Here is a 23,972-nt window from a genome sequence, read left to right as displayed (position 1 = left end):
ATTTAAAATATAAATATAAAACTTCCTCACACCTATGTGTTCTTTTTTTAGTTATTAAGTTGAATGTGCACTATTGCCTTGCCAGTTTGAACGAAAATGTATGTGATAGGGTACATTTCGGTAACCTGCCATTATCCCTAGCCACATCAGTATGAAGGACGATACGTCGAATCGTACCCCATGGTCAATGCCATTCTGTAAAAGTCAAATGATGTCAATTGAGTACGGCACCGTCTTGTGAAGATTGAGTTGTCGTCAACCGAGAACCACGCCGATCCTCAAGAGTCTGGACGGTGCTGACCAAATACAGCACCACCCCATGAAGACTGGGTTGGCGTCGACTAAGGACGACGCCTTCCCATAATGATCGGGTCAACACCGTCCAAGTATAATACCGACAATCATAAATATGATAAGTACAACTGATCTCCTAGCGGAAGAATAAAAATTCCGTATGGGACCGATAACAAGGGACTTCGGCTCATTTTTTTCACTCAGTGCTAACAAGATCTTTTGAGGGGTCGAAATCGAAAACCCCCTTCCCAACCCCGACCTATATATAGGGATCGAAGATAGAGAGGCAAGCGACCACCCAATTGGAGCTTCTTCCATGAATGAAAATGTATGATATTTATAATCCAACTCAGATCTCAAATGTCACTAAACAAAAAAAATTTGAGATGCCGAGGTATAGAAATATATATTATCGTTAAATATCATAACGATTTCTTTTGCAAACACTACACTGATACAAAAGGGAGTTTATAATTAAATTTCTAATTTTCAAAACATGGAACTTGTGAAAATTATCTCTTTCCTCTGGCCATTGTCTTTCCACCCAAGCATTCATAAATCTAAAAGAAAATTTATTTTTTACTTCTAACTTAATATCAGTTTTATTTTTCTTTTTTAGAAAACAAAATCACGGCATCCACCATTGTTCGAAATGGCTACGCTTCACCACCATCGGCCCATTTCACTGTCCGTTCTCCCTCCTCTCTCCCGGCTGAGACCTTCTTCGGCTATCCCCGCAACGCTGTTCTCGCGCCCACCGCTCTCCGGACTGCCGTGCGCTCCGATATCTGCTCGGGCCATCCGCGATAAGCGCGTCCTTGGACCCGTCCGTGGATGCGCGACCTCAGATTCCGCGATTTTCCCCGGACCTCCACCCTCGTCGAGGATCTTTATGAAAGGTATTCACTTTGTATGTCTCGTCGGTTATAGAATGGATTCGAAACGTGTTCTTGCCATAAGAACCAGAAATTATCAACGACTATCCGGTTGCAGTCATTGTGTTCGACGGATTGCCGTTCTGAAAAAGTAATGACTTATACACGTCATGACCTACACTATATCCTTGCAAAGTTGATTATAATATAGCATGCATGCATGTTGCTTGAAATATGAAGATCCTCGCAATATACCTCTCCTGTTAACATAAATTTGGGAAACTCAGGTGTTTAACCAATAGTTAGTTTGAAATTTTCTAAAAAAAAAATTAAAATGGATAAAATTCTCTTAATATTTTTATTATCATTATAGTTTTACCTTAATGTTCTACTGCATAAAGCAAGTTTTGTAGTTTTGCAAGGACACACACACACACACATACATATAAATATATATATATAAATATATATATAATTAAATTTGGAGGGGTGAAAGCAAAAGTAAAAGTTATTTTGGATGGACCTGTACGTGAAACTTACCTATTTATATTTTACTTTTTTTGCAAAAGTATCAAAACATGATTCATGCTCAACAACGAACTTATAGTTTTAAGAACACCATTGTATCTCACATAGGCACAAATGCATGATCTTCAGCTAAGACATGGCACATTTGAGGCCCATGGAACAAAGCTATCTTTACATCAAACAGTGTGTGTGTGTGTGTGTGTGCATGGGATATGCAGATTGCATTTGGCCCATGGACACAGAGTCTTCTTAGTTTTTGCTCCAAGGAGGAGAAGTACTTGATATCCATGTAAATCAGCTTAATAATTTGTAATAATCAATTGGAGGTTGTGGTGGTGTTGTTAAGTTTGGAACAAACAAAACAAATACTAAGGTTAATGAGGAAGTCTGAATCTCCAGAATAAGAATGGGCAAATGATGCATTTGATGGAAAAGATCAACTTGTAAAATTCTAGCACTTGTAGGAAGATAATAAAAGAGAAATTGGCATTAATAGATCCATCATAACATAGTTCGAGTATGTCAGGTTTCTCCTTCAGAAAATATGGCCTTTTCCTAAAAATGATACATAAATGTTAATATTACGTCGTTTCTTATATGATTCATTTTTACAGTCCTCTCATATTAGTCTTCAGGTTCTATATACTGTGTGCATTGTCTAAAATAGATTATGCAATAAGAAGTGTCTTTGCTCTGATTCTTTAGGTCTATCATATAAATCCTAATGCTTTAGATATGACAATACAGGATTATCTCGTTCAACATCTGAGGGATTCTTGGCAAAGACCTTTTCATCCTTTGGAGAAGTCAAGAAAAGTAAAAGAGTTAAGATGTTTAAGTCAATTATTTGACGAGAAAGGGAATAAAACTTATACTACTTGTTTGATAGCACTAAGTACTGGTTGTCCCTCTGCCATTCTGCAGTAAAGGTAATTACAAGCAAAAGTTCGAAACAGTCTCTGGGACTTGCATTTATATGGTTTGCCCGTGAACAAGATGCACTAATGGCAGTAAAGGAGATGAATGGAAAGGTGGTTATATTTTATTTAGCATTTAACTTTCAAATTCTAAAGAGCTCTGTACGTCTGCAATATTTCTATTCTTAATTTTGACCCTTTTTCTTGTAGTTTCTTGATGGCAGGTTTGTTGCTGTCACAATTGCAGAAGCTGAATCTCCTTCTAAACAGGTAAGAGCCAAACCATACATATTTTGACTCAAACACTTGTGAAGTTGCTTCGAGAGGTACAGGAAGACATGGTTTCATTAGAGTTGATCACAAGTTTATGTAATTTGGTTTTAGGTGTATAATTCTTTGGTTACAAATATCTTTCGTAGTTTTGATATGTGATGTACAATCTATTTTTCTAATATATTGCCTTATATGAACACTAATTTTCATGTTTTCTAGATAATGTGTACATTTATTCATTCAGTCATGATTGACTGGGCATCCATGGACATGTCTATTTTCCAATTTTTCAATCCAAATAATTTCTCAGAGAAAGGTGGACAAGGATACAACATCAATGGTGGCATAGCATCACTAATCAGTTTCACCTTGTGTCCCACAATCTTATCCTGGTCACATCAGAAAAATTGCGGAATACTGGACCACTAGATCAAACAGGGATGCTGATGCAGCTGATTGGCCTCTTATCTGGGGTGATTTCTTCTCGTGCAAATCTAAGGTGAAGTCTGTGTTGTTAATTGCACACATATAAATGCATACAGGATCAAACTTCTTGATTTTTGGCTGTGGGTTTTCATTTCAGATGTAGTGTTTATGGATTTAAACTTCTTGATTTTTAGTTTACTGATGCTCAAACTTTGTATAAGACCTTATCAGAGAATTTAGTATTAGAAGTCCAAGTCACTCAGCATAACTGGTTCCCTGGTGGATCTTTCTAAAAGACCCCTGGGGTTTCCATGTTTTATTGTTTTGGAGTTTGAAGAACTGGTTTGGCTGCTATAACATCAATCCTGCAATTATTCAGTTCTTGAGAAAGCAGCCTGAGCTTCTTGCCTTGGAACTTTTGCACCTTCTTCCTGGCATTAGAGTTGACCTCATGAACATAAACCTGATTAAAGTGAGGTTAATCAAGTTAAGATAATCCAAGTTGATGCATAGGTAAGATTTCAAATATGCTTGGCACTGGTTTAAACAGGTATCTGATATCAGTCACTAAGAGACTTAGTTTCTAAGTAATAAGAAGCGAGTCCTGACACACTTGCAACTATATATATATAACCAATATATCCTTTATAAAAACAAGATAGTCAATGTCCGTTGACCCCATTTGACTCTGGGTTTTTTTTGGGCTGAATGGGTTTGTTTGACTTAAATCAGACTAGACTGGTTCAATAAAAGCGAAGTATTTGATTCTTTCCTACCTTAATTGTCTTTCTTTTTTTCTCAAATTACCCTACATTAGGTCACAATCAGCTAATGCAATAGCAATGTCTCCTAATCTTTTTGTTGATGGTGGCCACCATCATCGCGGTCTCTATTTGTTGCCTAATCTTAGGCCTAGCCTAATCTAGCGTGAATACAAGCTTTAGCTCTTGCTAAAGCAACTACATGCCATCGTCATAAAAAGGACAGAAAGGGGTCCATTGTGATGGGGATATAAACAGGAATAACCTTTGTATATGAACAAATACTAGAAGACCATAATACACAGCAGAATTAAATGTAAGCATAATCAAACAGAACACCAAGATATATGTGGAAAACCCCTTCAATGTGAAGGGTAAAAATCACGGGGCAAACTAGAGATAATCCATTATGAGAATAATGAATATATGAATCTCAATCTCTTGCCCTAAACTCTAGCAACAACCACAATAGACTAACTGGGATACAAGGATCACATCACTGTCCACAATAGTTAAAACCTCCCCAAGTAATCACAGCAAGAGTCTACTGTAGATTTGATCTAACCTGAGATGAGAACACTACTAGATGATTGAGAACAGTCTCTTTACGTTTTCCTTGTCTTCTTCCCTTTCTTTCTCTTCCTTTTCTGTCTTGTTCTCCTTCTTTTCTTTGGAATCCCGTGGCTGTTTTCTTCTGCCTCGTTGCTGCCTTTTTATAACCTTTTTCTACCTCTAAAACGTAGCCACCACACCCCCCTAATGTTAATTAGGGTTAGGTTAAGAGGAGGGTGAGATGTGGGTTGAGAAAGCCCACATTGGGCTGAATATGGGCTGTCAACCCAACACATTGAACCTCGGTGATGACACTATCACCATTGGCTTCGTACCCCATCATTAAAGAGGAGATGAAGGGGTCCCATTGAGACTCGGTGGTGGTGGTGTCATCATCGTGACTTCTTACGATGTCGTCATCGTAAGAGGTTATCATAGTGGTCGCGGTCATCGTCGCCAACGGGGCAAGCGATGATTGTCACTTTCTTGCTTGCAGTATGTCAGCCTTCCCACCAACCATATGTCAACTTTCTCACTAGTCATCATGGCTACGACCATCAGTTGAGCCTTAGTAACGAGTGGTCACCAACATCAACTTTCTCTTTTCCACTAAAGTCCATCGTTGTCGTCATCAATGAAGCCATATATTGAGCCTCGGTGATAAGTACAACAATAGAGTTGTAACTTAGTGATTGCCAATGTCCTCATTCTTATTGGTCATTGTCACCTTCAACGAAGCCTTGTAAAGCCTTGATGATTAGCAGTTTATCATCATAACCTCATTTAGCTTGCAAAGAGTGTGAAACAAATAGGCAATTTTAGATTTAAAAATCTAATGATAAGATTACCTTACCTCCAAATAGTATAAAACAATTAAGTAAAAGGAAGAAGACTGAGACAGATATAAGACATAATGGCAAGATGCCTAGAAGGTGTTTGAGGTATCAATAATTAGGTCACAATTGATGATCATATAAATTTTTATTAGTTGTATAAGTTCACATTCTCAAATGGAAAACAATGTGGTATCTTCCATTTTTTATATAGCTTAGTTTTGATTAATTTTTGTTCTCTACATTGGCTATATAGTTTTGATTTTTTTTTATATAGTATGCCTGCATAAGTCTACATATATAATTTTTTGGCAAGTGAGTTGCAACATTATGAAACATTATAAACTTGTGATAATTTCGAATCTTGATTTATCATTTTCTAATTGATGTTACAATCCTTGTTATATTTTTTGTTTTTGATGATTTGCAGAGTGGACTTTAATTTAGGATATTTTTATGTTGAGATATGTTTTGTTCATATCATCGCATGCCAAATTCTATTAATTATACTAAAATTATGAAAAAAAATTAAAAAATTACTATTAATCAACGTAGAATCATGTTATGGAAGTTCTAGAGAATTTGATTCTGATTTGGGTGAATTTTAACTTAAGCTATACTTGAGTTATGGATAGGACACGATTACAATCTAACATTCGATCATTGCATGTCAAATTTCATTAATTACATTAAAATTATAAAAAAAATAAAAAATTATGATTAATTAACTTAGAATCATGTCATGGTAGTTCTAAAGAATTTAGTTCTGATTTGAGTAAATTTTAACTCGAGTTACAAATAGGATAGACTTATGATCATGGCCATGTCAAAATCCTATTAATTATACTAAAATCATATAAAAATTAAAAAATTGGTACTAATCAATTAAAATCATGTCATAGTAGTTTTTGATAAATTTCGATCGATTCTATTTATTGTAATTCGAGTTACACTCGATCATAATTTCAGTCCAAGTCATAAGTGTAACAATGCCCAAGAGTGGTGGTACTACTAGATAGACAGTTGTACCACTTACACTCAATGCTCTATTGACATGGTGGTGGTGCACAGTAGTGGTGATGCACATATATATTATGAGGTATATTGTAGAAGTGGATATGTGATGTGAGAGTATACATTTATATTATAACGTGTGCGATATGTATATGTTATGATATACGGTGTAGGAATATATATATATATATATATATATATATATATATATATATATATATAATGACGTATGGTATGAGAGTGCATGTATATGCTATGACGTGTGGTATGAGAGTGCATGTATATGCTATGACATGCGGTATGGATTGGACGTATATATTACGATGGCGTACGGTGTGAGAGTGCATGTATATATTATGATATGAGGTGTAGAAGTTGATGAATATACTATAATTCCTACATGTGCATATAAGCATTTTAAGTTATTTTATAAAAGAATTTTATATCTTTATTGTGCATATGTTATGTGTTGGGAAACTTGGACAGGGTATCATATGTATAGCGGAAGAATAGAGAATAAAATATCAAATTTCCTAAAGAAAAAAGTTCTCGTTATCGTGCGAAAATTAACGCACAAATCAAAACACAAAATCGAAACCGCGCGTATCAAATGAGATTTGAGATTTGTTACTAAGGGAGATCGTATATCCTTGTAAAATCCTAAATATGTAGGAGTGGATGAAGGAGGTCAACTGTCCTCCTCTCTAGTAGTGATCCACACAGTAGATGCGGTGAAGACGCACCTCAAATCATTGCACGATTTTCCTCTTCACGTGCACCACATGATCAAGAAGGGGTCAGCCCTTCTTGCCGTCCACATGCCCTAAATTGGGGTTGTTGACTAAGGAGGGGAGGGAGGGAGGAGAATAGGAGGTGATAGCAAAAAATGGTCTAGCTTATGCCTCTTTGGTTCCCTCCTATTTATAGAGATCCCTATTAATTTAACTCAAATGAATCATGTTCTATTGAGTACTGGATCTCCATCCAACTATCCAAGCCTCTTGGATTAGTGGATTTCTACCCAATAATCTCTCATTGGCCCTTATTAGATTTTATCCACAAGATCCAATAATTCATGGGCTTACTGGATATCCAATAAGATATAGGCTCCAACATATACCTCTATTTGTCGCAACACCTAGCATATGTGTATGACCCTCTAGGCCTAATATCGAGTTAGTCATGAGTCATACCTATCAGAACTCCTTCTGACTCCGTGAATTATCATCTCCATAATAAATCACTTAACTCATCAACTACGGACGTACTAGGCCACTACGCTATAGTCCCCAGATGATACAAGGGATTGGGCCGGAGTGAAGAATTAGATGTTGGGCCGGAGTGAACATGTCAGAAAATTAGACGTTGGGCTGGAGGATCGATCGACGTGTTGGTAGAAAGACTTCATGTCGTGAGTTCGAGCATTGCGTCAAAGAGATCAAATGTTGTAGAAGGTCAATATGTCGATTGGGCAATACACCGAAGGAGAGGACGATGCGCTGAAGGATCGGACGAAGCGTTAGATAAACCAATGACATATCATACAACATAGGATTCATGCTTGTAATCATTTGTCTAGATCGAAATAGTTTAGGGGGCTAATTGAGTTAGTTTTTGGTGTAATCATGCTAACTCGATTAGGAGTTAATTGAGCCTAAATTGGGATTGTTTTGGGCCAAAAGGAAGGCCCATTCAGTGACCTAAAAGTTGGGTCAAGCGATGACACTACCTATGAGTTAGAAAAGTCAAAAGCCCAATCTCTGAGGTTGTCAGGCGGTGGTACCGCCTAGTGTCAAACTAACAAGTGGTGGTACCGTCGGTACCCTGAAAACCCAAGATGAGACCATTTTGGCTCCAAATTTGAATCCATTTGGGGCTTATAAATACCCCACTCATCCCTACTCGGTTCACACAAGAACTAAGAACAAAAAACTTGAGAAAACGCTATTGTAATCTTGTGAGAATTCCCCTCCTATTCTCTAAGTTTAATTTCAGTTTAAGGAATGGGTGAGTGACTTGTAAAGATTATCTCCTAAACCTGTGAAAATGAGAAAAGGGTTATAAAAGGGTAGTTGATCTTCGCCCGTAGAAAAGGGTTATAAAAGTGATGATGATGATGATGATGATGACCTTGAACTCCTCACAATAAAATTTAAGAAATTCATAAAACAACAATCTAAGAATAAAAATGAACTTAAAAATGATAAAATAACTTACTATGACCGGAGTAGGCAACTCTTGCCAATCACAACTCTTTGTGATTCTCGTCCTATTTAGCCTTCGAACCACCATGGCCTCAAGGGACTTGACCAACCGTGATGCTTGGTTAAGTTATTACCATTATTGCAAGATGAGTCTGATTCGATGATATGCCTGTAGGGAAATCTAGGGGCAACATCGCATGCGCAACATAAGAACATAAAATAAAAACTCTAAATTTCCCAGAAAGGCGTTTGTCGTCATGTGAAGATTGGTGCGTAAAACCCACGAAACTGAAAACCACGTGTGAGATAGTTGTGTTACCTAGGGAGATCATATATTCCTGAATTCCTACATATCTGTGAGAGAGGATGAAAGATGTTAAGTGTCCTCTTCTCTTGCGGTGATTCACATGGTAGGGGCTGCAAAAACACTCATCAACTCGTTGCTCAAATCTCTAAACCTACTATATGAGGAAAAAAATGGGAAAGGAGAATAGGAGATAACAACTAAGAAGCATATGACCTATGAGTTTTTGGTTCTCTCCTATTTATAGAGATCTTCTATCTACTTAACCCTAATGGATCTTGCCTTATTGGGTTTGGATCTTCATCCAATTACCCAGACATCTTAGATTAATGAATCTCTATTCAATAATCTCTTAGGATCTAATAATTTAGGGGTTTATTGTATATCCAATAAGATAACGACTCAAACGAATATTTTATATCCGAACCTCTATTAATTTCAATGCCTAGGCTCAATATCATATATGTGTGATACTCTAGGTTCAATATCGAGTTAGCCGTAAATCATACCTATTAGTATCTAGCTTAGTAAAATATTATTTTTATAATAATTAAATCAATTATTATGAATAATTTTAACAATTCAGACACGTTATCCATGATGGCAAGCTTCTCGTCATGGTCCAAAAGTTAAACCCATACAGATCAGCAATAGACCAACTAGATCAGCAATAAACCTAAAGAAAGATCACTAAGTTGGCATGAATAATTTTGGCTTGATGGTTGATATCCCTGTGTTTATTTTATTTTTCTTTGATTGCCATTGGCAGCCACTGCTGTGATCATAACAGTGACCGGAAAGTGATGTTGGGTTGACTTTATTATATGCAAGTCATACTCCTTTTTTTGTTTCTCTTTGGTCGAAGTCCGGCACTTACCATTCCATTCCTGGTCATAGAACATATAGTAAATGACTATCGAGAACCTGCAGCTGCAATTCGAGTGGTTCCGATTAGAATCATCAATTTTTTAATTAAAATAATATTAAATTTAAAATTAAAAATTTATTTAAAAAATAAAATTAAAAAAAATAAAATCAAAGTAATTGAGGATTTGAACCTAAATCGAAACCGAAATCGTAAGTTCTATAACCGACGATACCGATTTTTCAAATCTAGGAACTAAAATCGAACCATTCCCGACGATTCCGATTTTTCAAATCTAGGAACTAAAATCGAACCATTCGATTCGGAACCGATGAACCATCGGATCAATGCAGTCCCACTTTTTCGAGTTCGATTCTGGTTCCAATCGAACTGCTGTCCACCTATCCTTAATAGACCATTGCTGGCAAATCATGGGTTAGCAATAACCCAAAAGATTATGCCGTGAAGAAAGGATTTAATATATTTATAAACTTCAACAACATGAATAAGCTTGGGAAGCACAAATCCACGTCGGCCCTGTGACTCAGCCACCTAAACAACTTGATTAAAAGAAATCCAGCTTGCTATGAAACCAAAGCCTCACACTTTCCTGATGGAAGAGCCAAAGCACAAAGGAAACTAAGCATGCTTGAAACAGAGGTATTCCTCAAAAGGAATTATAACTTCTGTAAGACACACTCTATGGATACTAAACATTTGAGGCAGAAACATGTAAGAAGCAATATGGAACTCTTAGCTTTCGGTGACCAAGAACAGCAGAAAAACAAAATAAGTTGTGCTATGATCAGATAAACGAGTTGAAAATCTTTCATTTTACAGGGGACAGCTATTTGCTAATCCCCATCATAGGAATTAGACTTCAGAATTTACTAGTAGTTTCAACCAGTCAGGAAGAACATCCATCTTCCAAAGCAACAACCATAAGTTTCAACACAAGGTCTGAATTATACCTTAATAGACAGTCCGACGAGACCATTGAGTGAATAAGAAGTATTTTAGTTCACATGTTCTTTCTTGACGTGTTGGATAAACCAGTTCAGCATGTCCTGATGTGCCTCTTGAGCGCGCTTAACAGCTGCAGCATCATCGGCTTTGTGTCTGACAGTCCATCCATGAGCAACCCCAGGAAATATCTTTACAATGTGTCTTTCCTGACAAATCATGTGGCCCAAAATCATATTGGATCACAGAATGTTAGCATATATTTTGAGGGGTCCATATAGCAGATTAATCAAATAGATAAGCTAGCATTATTTGATATTACATTTAAGATGCATGTTCTGTAATTTAGAGTCCAACAACATGACTAAATTGACCTGAAAATGCTGCCATAGGTGACTTACCTCAGATGTTGAAGATAAAGCCTGCTCAAACTGCTTCAACAGTTCAGGCGGAGAAATATGGTCATTCTCAGCCCCAAGTATTGAAATAGGACATTTAACACCTGGTAAATGGTGAAAACAGATTGTCTCAACTCTCAACAATAAAAACATGTTAAGAAAGCATGAGTTTGACCAATTCTTAAAGGAGGGAATACCCTTCATATCATCAACATTTACGAAAGAAGGATGGCAAAGGACAGCAGCTTCAATCTCACTGGACTTTGCTAATTCCAAGACAACTTTGCCTGAGATACAAGAAGTTGAATTTCAGTCAATAACATAAGTTATTCAAGTGTTTAAGGCTAAATAAAGGTCTAGGACTACATTTTCCAGATCCAAAAGATACAGTTATTTTTCACTGTAATCATATCTGGGTCTTCACAATCAGAGCTCAAAGTCCATGCATAAAATATCACGTGAGACTCACCTCCCCAGCAGAAGCCAGCGGCCCCAACTGCAGATATGCCTTTGTTCCTTAGAGCTGCAATAATTGGTTTTGCATCTTGACAGCCTTTGTCCTATGAAGGCAAAAAAACCTTGTTGTTTCCATGCATCAATATTTATGTTAAAGCAATTCAAAAGTGATCTAGTGAAGATGTCATTTTGTATTCTTTTCAGTCAAACATTATATGAGACAATTTTTTATCCATTGTCCACATTCTGAATTTGTATGCTGAAACCCCAATTGTACCAGTACCATAGTAATTAGAGTGAAAGTAAGCTACAATCACCTAATAGGACACTAAAGGAACAGGAGACAGTACTGGGCTGAATGCACATAACATGAGCCAAAATCTAGTGTTCTAGACAACGTATGGATAAACTAGATCATGATATGCATGTCCAATTTTTCTTCTCCAATAGTGTGTTTCAGATATTAATGGCAAGCAAGAACACATTTGTGCCATACTGCTCTATGAACCATTCCAGTGAGAATGGGATGCATACTGCCTTTGTACCAGGGGTATCCCTGTCCTATGTCGAACAATAATATACTATTCTGTAATTTAAAGAAACTCAACATCGAAACCAACCCAAGCCACTCAAACTGGCCCAGTATATATCTGGTTAGGTTCGATAAACATCACATAGCCTGCACAGACCAGTCTAACATTATGTAGTCATAATAGATTGGTAAACGTCATGCAGCCTACACAGACCAGTTTAAGATGAAGTCATAATAGACACTTGCCGAATTGGATTAGGCTAAAAAAGAAGAGGAACAAATGGGGTATAGCTGTCTGCCTCCAGCCATTTTTCTCTCCATGATATTTCTTGGCTCTTTCTCATTCCTTTATTTTCTTTTTCTATTCAAGTGATATGAGTCAGTACCCAGTATAATAAGGTAATACAGGGTCCAGTATTAAAAGTAGAATCCTTCGTCACTAGGTGAGGTTAATTTTAGAAGACTAGTTCAAGGCCACACCCCAAAAGACCCAATAAACATAGGAAACTATAGCCAATGCTGTTCCTAAGGTATCAGATCTGATCAGCTTAGACCACACAGGAAAATAACAAGCAAACAAATGCTGAAATGCTTAAGCAAAATATCTATAGCCAGCAGAAAAATTAGAGGCTTGAGAGATGACAAAGGAAAATGCTCAAGAAGACCTGCTAACACTAAAGAATGAGATCCTTAGAAGATTCAACATTCATCGTGAAAATCTCAAGTGCCTCGAGAAAATCCATATATATATATATATATATATATATATATATATATATATATATATATATATATATATATATATATATATATATATAACTTATACCATATCTCAAGTACCTAGAAAAATCTCTTTTTGATGGATCATTGAAAAGATAGAATCAGTCTCATCATGGATAATCATTTAAGATCTAATTAGTATTATAGAATAGATGGACTGACAGAAAGTAATATCATGCATTGGTAACATGGAAAAGCTCCATGAGTGGAAAGCTCAGGTGAGGCCTAAGCGACTGCCTGAGCAGCTAGCACCTCAACTGAGGCACTCGCAAAGGCAGTTCCAAGTTGAAGGTGTTACAACCGTGACGATACTAAGAGAGGGGTGGGGGTGAATTAATGCTATCGTAAGAACGATGTCGATTCGGAAAACTTCGTTTCGATTAAACCCGTATCGAAAATGCGTTTAACATAATAAGGGTGTAAAGTGCATTGTGCAGCCAAATCAGTAAGCAATATAAAGAGAAGAAGAATAAAAAAGGCAAAAAAAAGATTACACCAGATTTATAGTGGTTCGGTCGTCGTGACCTACGTCCACTACCAATTCCTCCTCCGTTGAGGCCACTGACGTCCACTAACAGTTTTCTTTCAATGGGCGAAGACCAACTATCCTCTTATAACCCGTTTTTCCTTTTTATAGGTTTAGGAGATAACCTTTACAGCCACTCAACCCTCCCTTAAATAGAAATTACCCTCTTAGAGAAGAGGAGGGGAACTCTCAAGATTACAACAACGTTTTCCCTAATTTATATTCTCAGTTCATCATATGCTATACACTTCATTTCATAGGTCATCAAAGACCCGATAAGTTCTTCAAGCGAAAAGTTATTTAGGTCCTTTGCCTCTTGAATTGCAGTTATTTTCGAATCCCTATTTTTAGAAAGAGACAATAAAACTTTATTAACAAGTTTAAGATTCGAAAAACATTTGCCAAAATCTTTTACGCCATTGACGACATCCGTAAAATGGGTGTATATGTCAACAATGGTTTCGCTTGGCTTTATTCGAAACAGTTCAAAATCATGCATCGAAAGATTAATTTTAGAATCTTTAACTCTACTCGTGCCGTCATGTGTAATTTTAAGTGTGTGCCAAATGTCATGTGTAGTTTCACAAATCGAAATACGATTAAACTCATTTTTATCTAAAATGCAAAATTAAGCATTCATAGCTTTAGCGTTAAAAGAAAAAGTTTTCTTCTCCAAATCGTTCCATTCGTTTATAATATGAGAATGAAAAGCAGAATAGAAATGCAAACCGAGTACATCGGATTTATAGTAGTTCGGTCGTCGTGACCTACGTCCACTCTCATTCCTCTTCACTCGAGACCACCGGCTTCCACTACCGATCTTATTTCTAATGAGCGAAGATCAACTACTCTTACACTCTTTCTCCTTTTCACAGGTTCATGAGAGAACATTTACACCCTTTTTTTACAAGTGTTCCCTCACACATCTCCCTTAAGACTATCACTTAGCTCTTGGAGGAGGGACTCTATACTTAAAAGAGTTTACAACCTTGGAATCATAAAGTTTTTTCTCTATTTTGTGTGTATTCCAAGCAGAAATTTGTAGGGTATTTATAAACCCCAAATGACTTCAAATATTAGAGCCAAAATTCAAATCCCCGGGTTTTTGGGATATTGGGCGATACCACTGCCTGCCAGACTGACAACTGGTGGTACCACCGCTTGTCAGTCTGACACTGGGCGGTACCACCGCCAGTTTGACACTAACACTGGGCGATTTCATCGCCTAACACAGTCTTGAAGACTGTGTTTGGGCGGTACCACCGCCTAGTCTGGGAGACTATGTTTGGGCGGTACCACCGTCAAACCCTACTATAGGTCATTGAATGGGCCAACAAGCAGGCCCAAATTAGCTTTGATTCAGGCCCAATTGACCTCTTATTGAGTTGACGTTGTTTCATCCCAAAATCGACTCAATTAGTCCTAAACTAACTCAATCTAGACATAATTGATTACAAGCATGAATCCTATGTTGTCCAGCATGTTATTGGTTCATTTCGTGCTTCGTCCTTTCCTTCGGCGTATTGCCCAATCGACATGTTGACTCCTGCAACTTCCGATCTCCTTGGCGCAATATCCGATCCTTTGGCCCGATACTTGAACTCATGGCACGAAGCCTTCTGTTGACTCGTCGACCGATCCTGTAGCTCGACGTCCAATCTCTTAACATGTTTCACTCTGGCCTAACGTCCGATTCCTCCTGCTTTAATCGATTTGCGTTTTCTGATCGAAGTTACTCTTGCATCACTCAAAACGCAGATTAGATCATAACTTTATCAATTGATTTAATCATCAAAATCCGAGATTCAATAGAAGGCACCTTATCTAGGGTCTTTCAAGGCCTTATTTCGCCCGAGGATCTAGGTAAGCACCAGGATGCTTCGTAACAGCACTAACTTCCACACACACACACACATATATAACTCAATCACTTTTGCCCTAAAATAAATAATCCAATTCAGTGTGCAACAAGGTGTAACTCAATAGTCCTTTGTAAGTACAAATTCATCTTATCTCACTGTGGCAGGTGTGTTCAAGATAATACTGGAACATGCACCACAAATAATGTTCTAATTGATCTCATAAGAGTTCCAGAAGTGCAACATGAAATCACTCTGTGCAAAAAGAACTTGCAATCTCATGATAAAAACACCTTAACAATAAATATTGGAGGATTATGTTTTTCCTTTGATTATCCATTCTATTGATTCTTTTTTTTCACTATTAACAATTTTTCAGATGAATAACAAACACAATTTCTTTCAATAAGATCAATGAAAAATTCTTTCATTTATATCAAGGTTCGTAATTTCGTATCATACCGAAGTTTCGACGTCGCTTATATATATATACATACATACATATATATGTATATATGTATATATATATTTGTATGTATATACATACATATGTATCTGTACATACATATACATATGTATATGTATATATACATATATATATATGTACATATACTTATATGTATATGTATATATATATATATATCATTCCGTCTGGTAACGGACGATTCATGTACCGGTCAGCTGACGGACCAATATGTATATTCGAAATTGCATACCTTGATTCATATAGTGTTTGTCAAAATATAGTGCTAGAATAACCCGAGAAAATTACCCAAATAATAATTTACTCCCGGAGAAATTCAGGATGCAAGATAAGAAACCAACCGGCGAATGAGACTGTATCCAAATCGAAAAAGGCCTCTCAGGATTATCAGCTGAATAGGGATCGTCATATAAGAGATCTGGTACCACAACAAAGAAACCTGAGGTGGCAATTTTGTCTGCAATTTTCCTTTACAACCAGACATTGCAAGTGTAAGCATTAAAAGTTCACAAAATCTTTAATGCAATAAAAGGAAATAAAATGAAGATGTAAATGTAGATAAACAACAGAAAACAACCAACAAAACATTACCAACCATCAGAAAAAATAATACAGAATCCTAGGATTATCTCCAATCCAAAATATAAATTTTGTTTGAAATGACCAAGAGTTCACAAAGAAATATCATAATTTTGTAGCCTGGCGGTGTTACGATACAAACAATTGAAATGGGTTAAAACACTAAAAAACCAACAAAGCAGTCCATGCTGCCTGCAAACAACGATGGTAGAACAGGCTTTGTGACAGTCCACCCTAGTGGTTTATGAAATTAGTAATAGCAGAGATTATCACATCCGTGTTCTCACTTTATTGGATAATATCAGCAAATAGAATACAGAATATTTTGGTAAGAAATATTAAGTTTCATGTAGAATTACAAACGATCAAACAGCCTTTCAGTGATATAAAGAAGATGATAGGGGGAAATAGACACTCGATACAAAGTGAACAAGTACAAAGACATAAATTTAGGGCCACAGTTGAACAGAAGCAGTTCATCATATACAGAAAAGAGGCAGAGTTACCTATGATTAGACCAATCATAAACACAGCCAGCTAAAAAAAGTAAATAGGATGTCTTTCAGCTTTCTTAACTATCAGTGAGACTTGGGAACTACAACGTATTGATCATGTGATATGAGCTTATGATTCCACCAAATTAGCCCCTAGCACTGCCTAGCCACATATTCGACCACTCCATTGATCATTTGTCTTGCTATTTTGTTATTGAATATATATATTTCCAACGTATTGTACGTTCATATACTTGTCTGTATAAGCTTTTTTCAGCTGAAAATATTAGTGCATGATCGATCAAAAGCTCATGTCTCATATTACTGACAGTCTCACGTCAATTAATATTTTGTACCACAATCTGTTTAGGTCTTAATCATATGATTATTAATCCACCATACTGACCAAAGTCAGAGAACTTTCAAGGTCAAATAAGTGCCTCAGGTCTTCCCCTCTGTTTGCTGTACTAAGAAAGAACCGACATGGAGATCACAGACCACCAGCACGGTTTACCTGGAAGATGCCCTCAGAAGTTTCCTTCTAATGTCAACGTGGGCAAGCCAACAAAACACATGGAAGACAACCAAATCGGAAGTCACACAAGTCAGGGCCTAAACACAAACGCCAATAAATGAAATCGGTACCTCAAATTCGGCGCTTCGAATCCTGCAAACATTCCATCGGACGAAGCATGTCAGCGACACAACCGTAAGAAAGAAAGAAAGCACAAAGACCGTAGAAACCCTAAGCATACATACGGACGGAAGGAGAAGCGGGAACGGGCAAGAGACGGACGGAAGCTTAAGAGAGGAGCAGAGTACATCACCGTATATGTCGGAGATGAGGAGAACGGCGAGCTTGGAGTTAGGGGAGCCGGCGGTGTACGCCCTGACGCCGCCGAGGTCGTCGACGACGATGCCGTCGCCACAGGCAGGGCTTAGAGTCGGCGGGTTGGCGCAGCACTGGGAGCTCGCCATCTTCACGGCTTCTTCTCTCCTCTCTTTCCTGGATCTGTGCCGAGAGTGGCGAGCAGTCCAAGGACGGCGGATAGGATATGGTAGGTACAACAAGGACGCGCAAAGTCCAAATGTTCGACCCCACGAAACCTCTTTTTCTACGAAGAAATAATTTTATATCGTATATTAAATTATGTACGAAACAAACTGAGCCGAATGTAATTTTTTTAACTAAAAAATTCATCAACCACAATTATTTTAAATTAAAAAATATATTATTATAAAATAAGAATAAAAATAAAAATATAATATAATATAAAAAATCACACCTATATGTACTTTGTAGTTGGTAAGTTGAATGTGCACAAAGATTATTGCCTTGCCTATGGAACGAAAATGTATGATATTTATAATCCAACTCAGATCTCAAATGTCACTAAACAAAAAAAAATTGAGATGCCGAGGTATAGAAATATATATTATCGTTAAATATCATAATGATTTCTTTAGCAAACACTACACTGATACAAAAGGGAGTTTATAATTAAATTTCAAATTTTCAAAACATGGAACTTGTGAAAATTATCTCTTTCCTCTGCCCATTGTCTTTCCACCCAAGCATTCATAAATCTAAAAGAAAATTTATTTTTTACTTCTAACTTAATATCAGTTTTATTTTTCTTTTTTAGAAAACAAAATCACGGCATCCACCATTGTACGACATGGCTACGCTTCACCACCATCGGCCCATTTCACTTTCCGTTCTCCCTCCTCTCTCCCGGCTGAGACCTTCTTCGCCTATCCCCGCAACGCTGTTCTCGCGCCCACCGCTCTCCGGACTGCCGTGTGCTCCGATATCTGCTCGGGCCATCCGCGATAAGCGCATCCTTGGACCCGTCCGTGGATGCGCGACCTCAGATTCCGCGATTTCCCCCGGACCTCCACCCTCGTCGAGGATCTTTATCAAAGGTATTCACTTTGTAAGTCTCGTCGGTTATAGAATGGATTCGAAACGTGTTCTTGCCATAAGAACCAGAAGAGTTTCAACGACTATCCGGTTGCAGTCATTGTGTTCGACGGATTGCCGTTCTGAAAAAGTAATGACTTGTAGACGTCACTACACTATATCCTTGCAAAGTTGATTATAATATAGCATGCATGCATGTTGCTTGAAATATGAAGATCCTCGCAATTTACCTCTCCCGTTAACATAAATTTGGGAAACTCAGGTGTTTAACCTATACTTAGTTTGAAAATTTCTCTTTAAAAAAAATTAAAATGGATAAAATTCTCTTAATATTTTTATTATCATTATAGTTTTACCTTAATGGTCTACCGCATAAAGCAAGTTTTGTAGTTTTGCAAGGACACACACACACACACACACACACACACACACACACACACATATATATATATATATATATATATATATATATATATATATATGTGAAAGCAAAAGTAAAATTTATTTTGGATGGACCTGTACGTGAAACATACCAACATGATTCATGCTCAACATCGAACTTATGGTTTTAAGAACACCAATGTATCTCACGTAGGCACAAATGCGTGATCTTCGGCTAAGACATGGCACATCTGAGGCCCTTGGAACAAAGCTATCTTTACATCAAACAGTGTGTGTGCATGGGATATGCAGATTGCATTTGGCCCATGGACACAGAGTCTGCTTGGTTTTTGCTCCAAGGAGGAGAAGTACTTGATATCCATGTAAATCAGCTTAATAATTTGTAATAATCAATTGGATGTTGTGGTGGTGTTGTTAAGTTTGGAACAAACAAAACAAATATTAAGGTTAATGAGGAAGTCTGAGTCTCCAGAATAAGAATTGGCAAATGATGCATTTGATGGAAAAGATCAACTTGTAAAATTCTAGCACTTATAGGAAGATAATAAAAGAGAAATTGGCATTAATAGATCCATCATAACATAGTTCGAGTATGTCAGGTTTCTCCTTCAGAAAATATGGCCTTTTCCTAAAAATGATACATATATGTTAATATTATGTCATTTCTTATATGATTCATTTTTACAGTCCTCTCATATCCGTCTTAAGGTTCTATATACTGTGTGCATTGTCTAAAATAGATTATGCAATAAGAAGTGTCTTTGCTCTGATTCTTTAGGTCTATCATATAAATCCTAATGCTTTAGATATGACAATACAGGATTATCTCGTTCAACATCTGAGGGATTCTTGGCAAAGACCTTTTCATCCTTTGGAGAAGTCAAGAAAAGTAAAATAGTTAAAATGTTTAAATCAATTATTTGACAAAAAAGGGAATAAAACTTATACTACTTGTTTGATAGCACTTAAGTACTGGTTGTCCCTCTGCCATTCTGCAGTAAAGATAATTACAAGCAAAAGTTCGAAACAGTCTCTGGGACTTGCATATATATGGTTTGCCCGTGAACAAGATGCACTAATGGCGGTAAAGGAGATGAATGGAAAGGTGGTTATATTTTATTTTGCATTTAACTTTCAAATTCTAAAGAGCTCTGTACATCTGCAATATTTCTATTCTTAATTTTGACCCTTTTTCTTGTAGTTTCTTGATGGCAGGTTTGTTGCTGTCACAATTGCAGAAGCTGAATCTCCTTCTAAACAGGTAAGAGCCAAACCATACATATTTTGACTCAAACACTTTTGAAGTTGCTTCGAGAGGCCCAGGAAGACATGGTTTCATTAGAGTTGATCACAAGTTTATTTAATTTGGTTTTAGGTGTATAATTCTTTGGTTACAAATACCTTTCGTAGTTTTGATATGTGATGTACAATCTATTTTTCTAATATATTGCCTTATATGAACACTAATTATCATGTTTTCTTGATAATGTGTATATTTATTCATTCAGTCATGATTGACTGGGCATCCATGGACATGTCTATTTTCCAATTTTTCAATCCAAATATTTCCTCAGAGAAAGGTGGACAGGGATACAACTTCAATGGTGGCATAGCGTCACTAATCAGTTTCACCTTGTGTCCCACAATCTTATCCTGGTCACATCAGAAAAATTGCAGAATACTGGACCACTAGATCAAACAGGGATGCTGATGCAGCTGATTGGCCTCTTATCTGGGGTGGTTTCTTCTCGTGCAAATCTAAGGTGAAGTCTGTGTTGTTAATTGCACACATATAAATGCATACATGATCAAACTTCTTGATTTTTTGGCTGTGGGTTTTCATTTCAGATGTAGTGTTTATGGATTTAAACTTCTTGATTTTTAGTTTACTGATGCTCAAACTTTGGACAAGACCTTATCAGAGAATTTAGTATTAGAAGTCCAAGTCACTCAGCATAACTGGTTCCCTGGTGGATCTTTCTAAAAGACCCCTGGGGTTTCCATGTTTTATTGTTTTGGAGTTTTAAGAACTGGTTTGGCTGCTATAACATCAGTCCTGCAATTATTCAGTTCTTGAGAAAGCAGCCTGAGCTTCTTGCCTTGGAACTTTTGCACCTTCTTCCTGGCAGTAGAGTTGACCTCATGAACATAAACCCATGTTCTGAAGTTAAACCTGATTAAAGTGAGGTTAATCAAGTTAAGATAATGCAAAGTTGATGCACAGGTAAGATTTCAAATATGCTTGGCACTGGTTTAAACAGGTATCTGATATCAGTCACTAAGAGACTTAGTTTCTAAGCAATAAGAAGTGAGTCCTGACACACTTGCAACTGTATATATAAATATTAAATAGCTAAATATTTTAGTGGTTAATGTGTCTCAACTTGAAGTTTCTACGAGAGTGTTTTATCATATGGTGCTCCTATATTTAGAACATAAGATTTAATGAGGTAATCAAATCTTCTGTCTTTATTAAGAATGAAGATGAGACACAAGTTTATTTAATTTGGTTTTAGGTGTATAATTCTTTGGTTACAAATACTTTTTGTAGTTTTGATATGTGATGTACAATCTATTTTTCTAATATATTGCCTTATATGAACACTAATTATCATGTTTTCTTGATAATGTGTATATTTATTCATTCAGTCATGATTGACTGGGCATCCATGGACATGTCTATTTTTCAATTTTTCAATCCAAATATTTCCTCAGAGAAAGGTGGACAGGGATACAACTTCAATGGTGGCATAGCGTCACTAATCAGTTTCACCTTGTGTCCCACAATCTTATCCTGGTCACATCAGAAAAATTGCAGAATACTGGACCACTAGATCAAACAGGGATGCTGATGCAGCTGATTGGCCTCTTATCTGGGGTGGTTTCTTCTCGTGCAAATCTAAGGTGAAGTCTGTGTTGTTAATTGCACACATATAAATGCATACATGATCAAACTTCTTGATTTTTTGGCTGTGGGTTTTCATTTCAGATGTAGTGTTTATGGATTTAAACTTCTTGATTTTTAGTTTACTGATGCTCAAACTTTGGACAAGACCTTATCAGAGAATTTAGTATTAGAAGTCCAAGTCACTCAGCATAACTGGTTCCCTGGTGGATCTTTCTAAAAGACCCCTGGGGTTTCCATGTTTTATTGTTTTGGAGTTTTAAGAACTGGTTTGGCTGCTATAACATCAGTCCTGCAATTATTCAGTTCTTGAGAAAGCAGCCTGAGCTTCTTGCCTTGGAACTTTTGCACCTTCTTCCTGGCAGTAGAGTTGACCTCATGAACATAAACCCATGTTCTGAAGTTAAACCTGATTAAAGTGAGGTTAATCAAGTTAAGATAATGCAAAGTTGATGCACAGGTAAGATTTCAAATATGCTTGGCACTGGTTTAAACAGGTATCTGATATCAGTCACTAAGAGACTTAGTTTCTAAGCAATAAGAAGTGAGTCCTGACACACTTGCAACTGTATATATAAATATTAAATAGCTAAATATTTTAGTGGTTAATGTGTCTCAACTTGAAGTTTCTACGAGAGTGTTTTATCATATGGTGCTCCTATATTTAGAACATAAGATTTAATGAGGTAATCAAATCTTCTATCTTTATTAAGAATGAAGATGAGACACAAGTTTATTTAATTTGGTTTTAGGTGTATAATTCTTTGGTTACAAATACCTTTCGTAGTTTTGATATGTGATGTACAATCTATTTTTCTAATATATTGCCTTATATGAACACTAATTATCATGTTTTCTTGATAATGTGTATATTTATTCATTCAGTCATGATTGACTGGGCATCCATGGACATGTCTATTTTCCAATTTTTCAATCCAAATATTTCCTCAGAGAAAGGTGGACAGGGATACAACTTCAATGGTGGCATAGCGTCACTAATCAGTTTCACCTTGTGTCCCACAATCTTATCCTGGTCACATCAGAAAAATTACAGAATACTGGACCACTAGATCAAACAGGGATGCTGATGCAGCTGATTGGCCTCTTATCTGGGGTGGTTTCTTCTCGTGCAAATCTAAGGTGAAGTCTGTGTTGTTAATTGCACACATATAAATGCATACATGATCAAACTTCTTGATTTTTTGGCTGTGGGTTTTCATTTCAGATGTAGTGTTTATGGATTTAAACTTCTTGATTTTTAGTTTACTGATGCTCAAACTTTGGACAAGACCTTATCAGAGAATTTAGTATTAGAAGTCCAAGTCACTCAGCATAACTGGTTCCCTGGTGGATCTTTAAACAGGTATCTGATATCAGTCACTAAGAGACTTAGTTTCTAAGCAATAAGAAGTGAGTCCTGACACACTTGCAACTGTATATATAAATATTAAATAGTTAAATATTTTAGTGGTTAATGTGTCTCAACTTGAAGTTTCTACGAGAGTGTTTTATCATATGGTGCTCCTATATTTAGAACATAAGATTTAATGAGGTAATCAAATATTCTGTCTTTATTAAGAATGAAGATGAGATTTGTGTATACAGGAAGTTAAGTGGGAGCACTATCACCTTCTTAGTGTTATATGTGGATGACATTCTGATAATTGAGAAATATGTAGGAATTCTATTCATAGTAAAGGCATAGTTATATAGGCACTTCTCAATGAAGGACTTAGGAGAAGCATCATATATCTTGGGCATTTAGATCTATAGAGATAGATCCAAGAGGATGCTTGGCTTATCCCTGTCCAGATATATAGACAC

The 23,972-nt window shown here is 36.7% G+C and overlaps 3 protein-coding genes across 9 annotated transcripts; 2 read left to right on the top strand and 1 right to left on the bottom strand.

Moving 5' to 3' along the window:
• Positions 1-851: 851 nt before the first annotated feature.
• LOC135594280 (organelle RRM domain-containing protein 2, mitochondrial-like) lies at positions 852-3,567 on the top strand. 2 transcript variants are annotated; one of them, XM_065084681.1, is made up of 5 exons: positions 852-1,193; positions 2,445-2,513; positions 2,622-2,728; positions 2,825-2,884; positions 3,107-3,567. In XM_065084681.1, the coding sequence occupies exons 1-5, from the start codon at positions 947-949 to the stop codon at positions 3,314-3,316; spliced, it is 693 nt and encodes a 230-aa protein (XP_064940753.1). In that variant the 5' UTR covers positions 852-946; the 3' UTR covers positions 3,317-3,567. The 2 variants fall into 2 exon arrangements, with proteins under 2 accessions (XP_064940753.1, XP_064940754.1); XM_065084682.1 differs by having other exon boundaries at positions 859-1,193; positions 3,198-3,567.
• Positions 3,568-10,629: 7,062 nt separating this feature from the next.
• LOC135593265 (endo-1,3;1,4-beta-D-glucanase-like) lies at positions 10,630-18,005 on the bottom strand. Its single transcript, XM_065083168.1, has 7 exons — positions 17,745-18,005; positions 17,563-17,584; positions 16,186-16,312; positions 11,677-11,767; positions 11,405-11,494; positions 11,211-11,311; positions 10,630-11,018 (listed from the first exon to the last, which is right to left on the bottom strand). The coding sequence occupies exons 1-7, from the start codon at positions 17,893-17,895 to the stop codon at positions 10,863-10,865; spliced, it is 738 nt and encodes a 245-aa protein (XP_064939240.1). The 5' UTR covers positions 17,896-18,005; the 3' UTR covers positions 10,630-10,862.
• A 521-nt stretch (positions 18,006-18,526) lies between these two features.
• LOC135593264 (glycine-rich RNA-binding protein 4, mitochondrial-like) lies at positions 18,527-23,436 on the top strand. 6 transcript variants are annotated; one of them, XM_065083163.1, is made up of 7 exons: positions 18,533-18,843; positions 20,064-20,132; positions 20,242-20,348; positions 20,445-20,504; positions 20,818-21,006; positions 21,959-22,147; positions 23,100-23,436. In XM_065083163.1, exons 3-7 carry the CDS (start codon positions 20,341-20,343, stop codon positions 23,290-23,292), a joined length of 639 nt encoding a protein of 212 aa, XP_064939235.1. In that variant the 5' UTR covers positions 18,533-18,843; positions 20,064-20,132; positions 20,242-20,340; the 3' UTR covers positions 23,293-23,436. The 6 variants fall into 6 exon arrangements, 5 of the variants coding, with proteins under 5 accessions (XP_064939236.1, XP_064939235.1, XP_064939239.1 ...); XM_065083167.1 differs by having other exon boundaries at positions 18,536-18,843; positions 23,034-23,436; XM_065083164.1 differs by lacking the exon at positions 20,064-20,132 and having other exon boundaries at positions 18,527-18,843.
• Positions 23,437-23,972: the final 536 nt, after the last annotated feature.

The sequence above is a fragment of the Musa acuminata genome, chromosome BXJ1-9, assembly GCF_036884655.1.
Source record: "Musa acuminata AAA Group cultivar baxijiao chromosome BXJ1-9, Cavendish_Baxijiao_AAA, whole genome shotgun sequence".
Lineage (NCBI taxonomy): Eukaryota > Viridiplantae > Streptophyta > Magnoliopsida > Zingiberales > Musaceae > Musa > Musa acuminata.
This window is presented reverse-complemented; position numbering and strand designations above follow the sequence as displayed.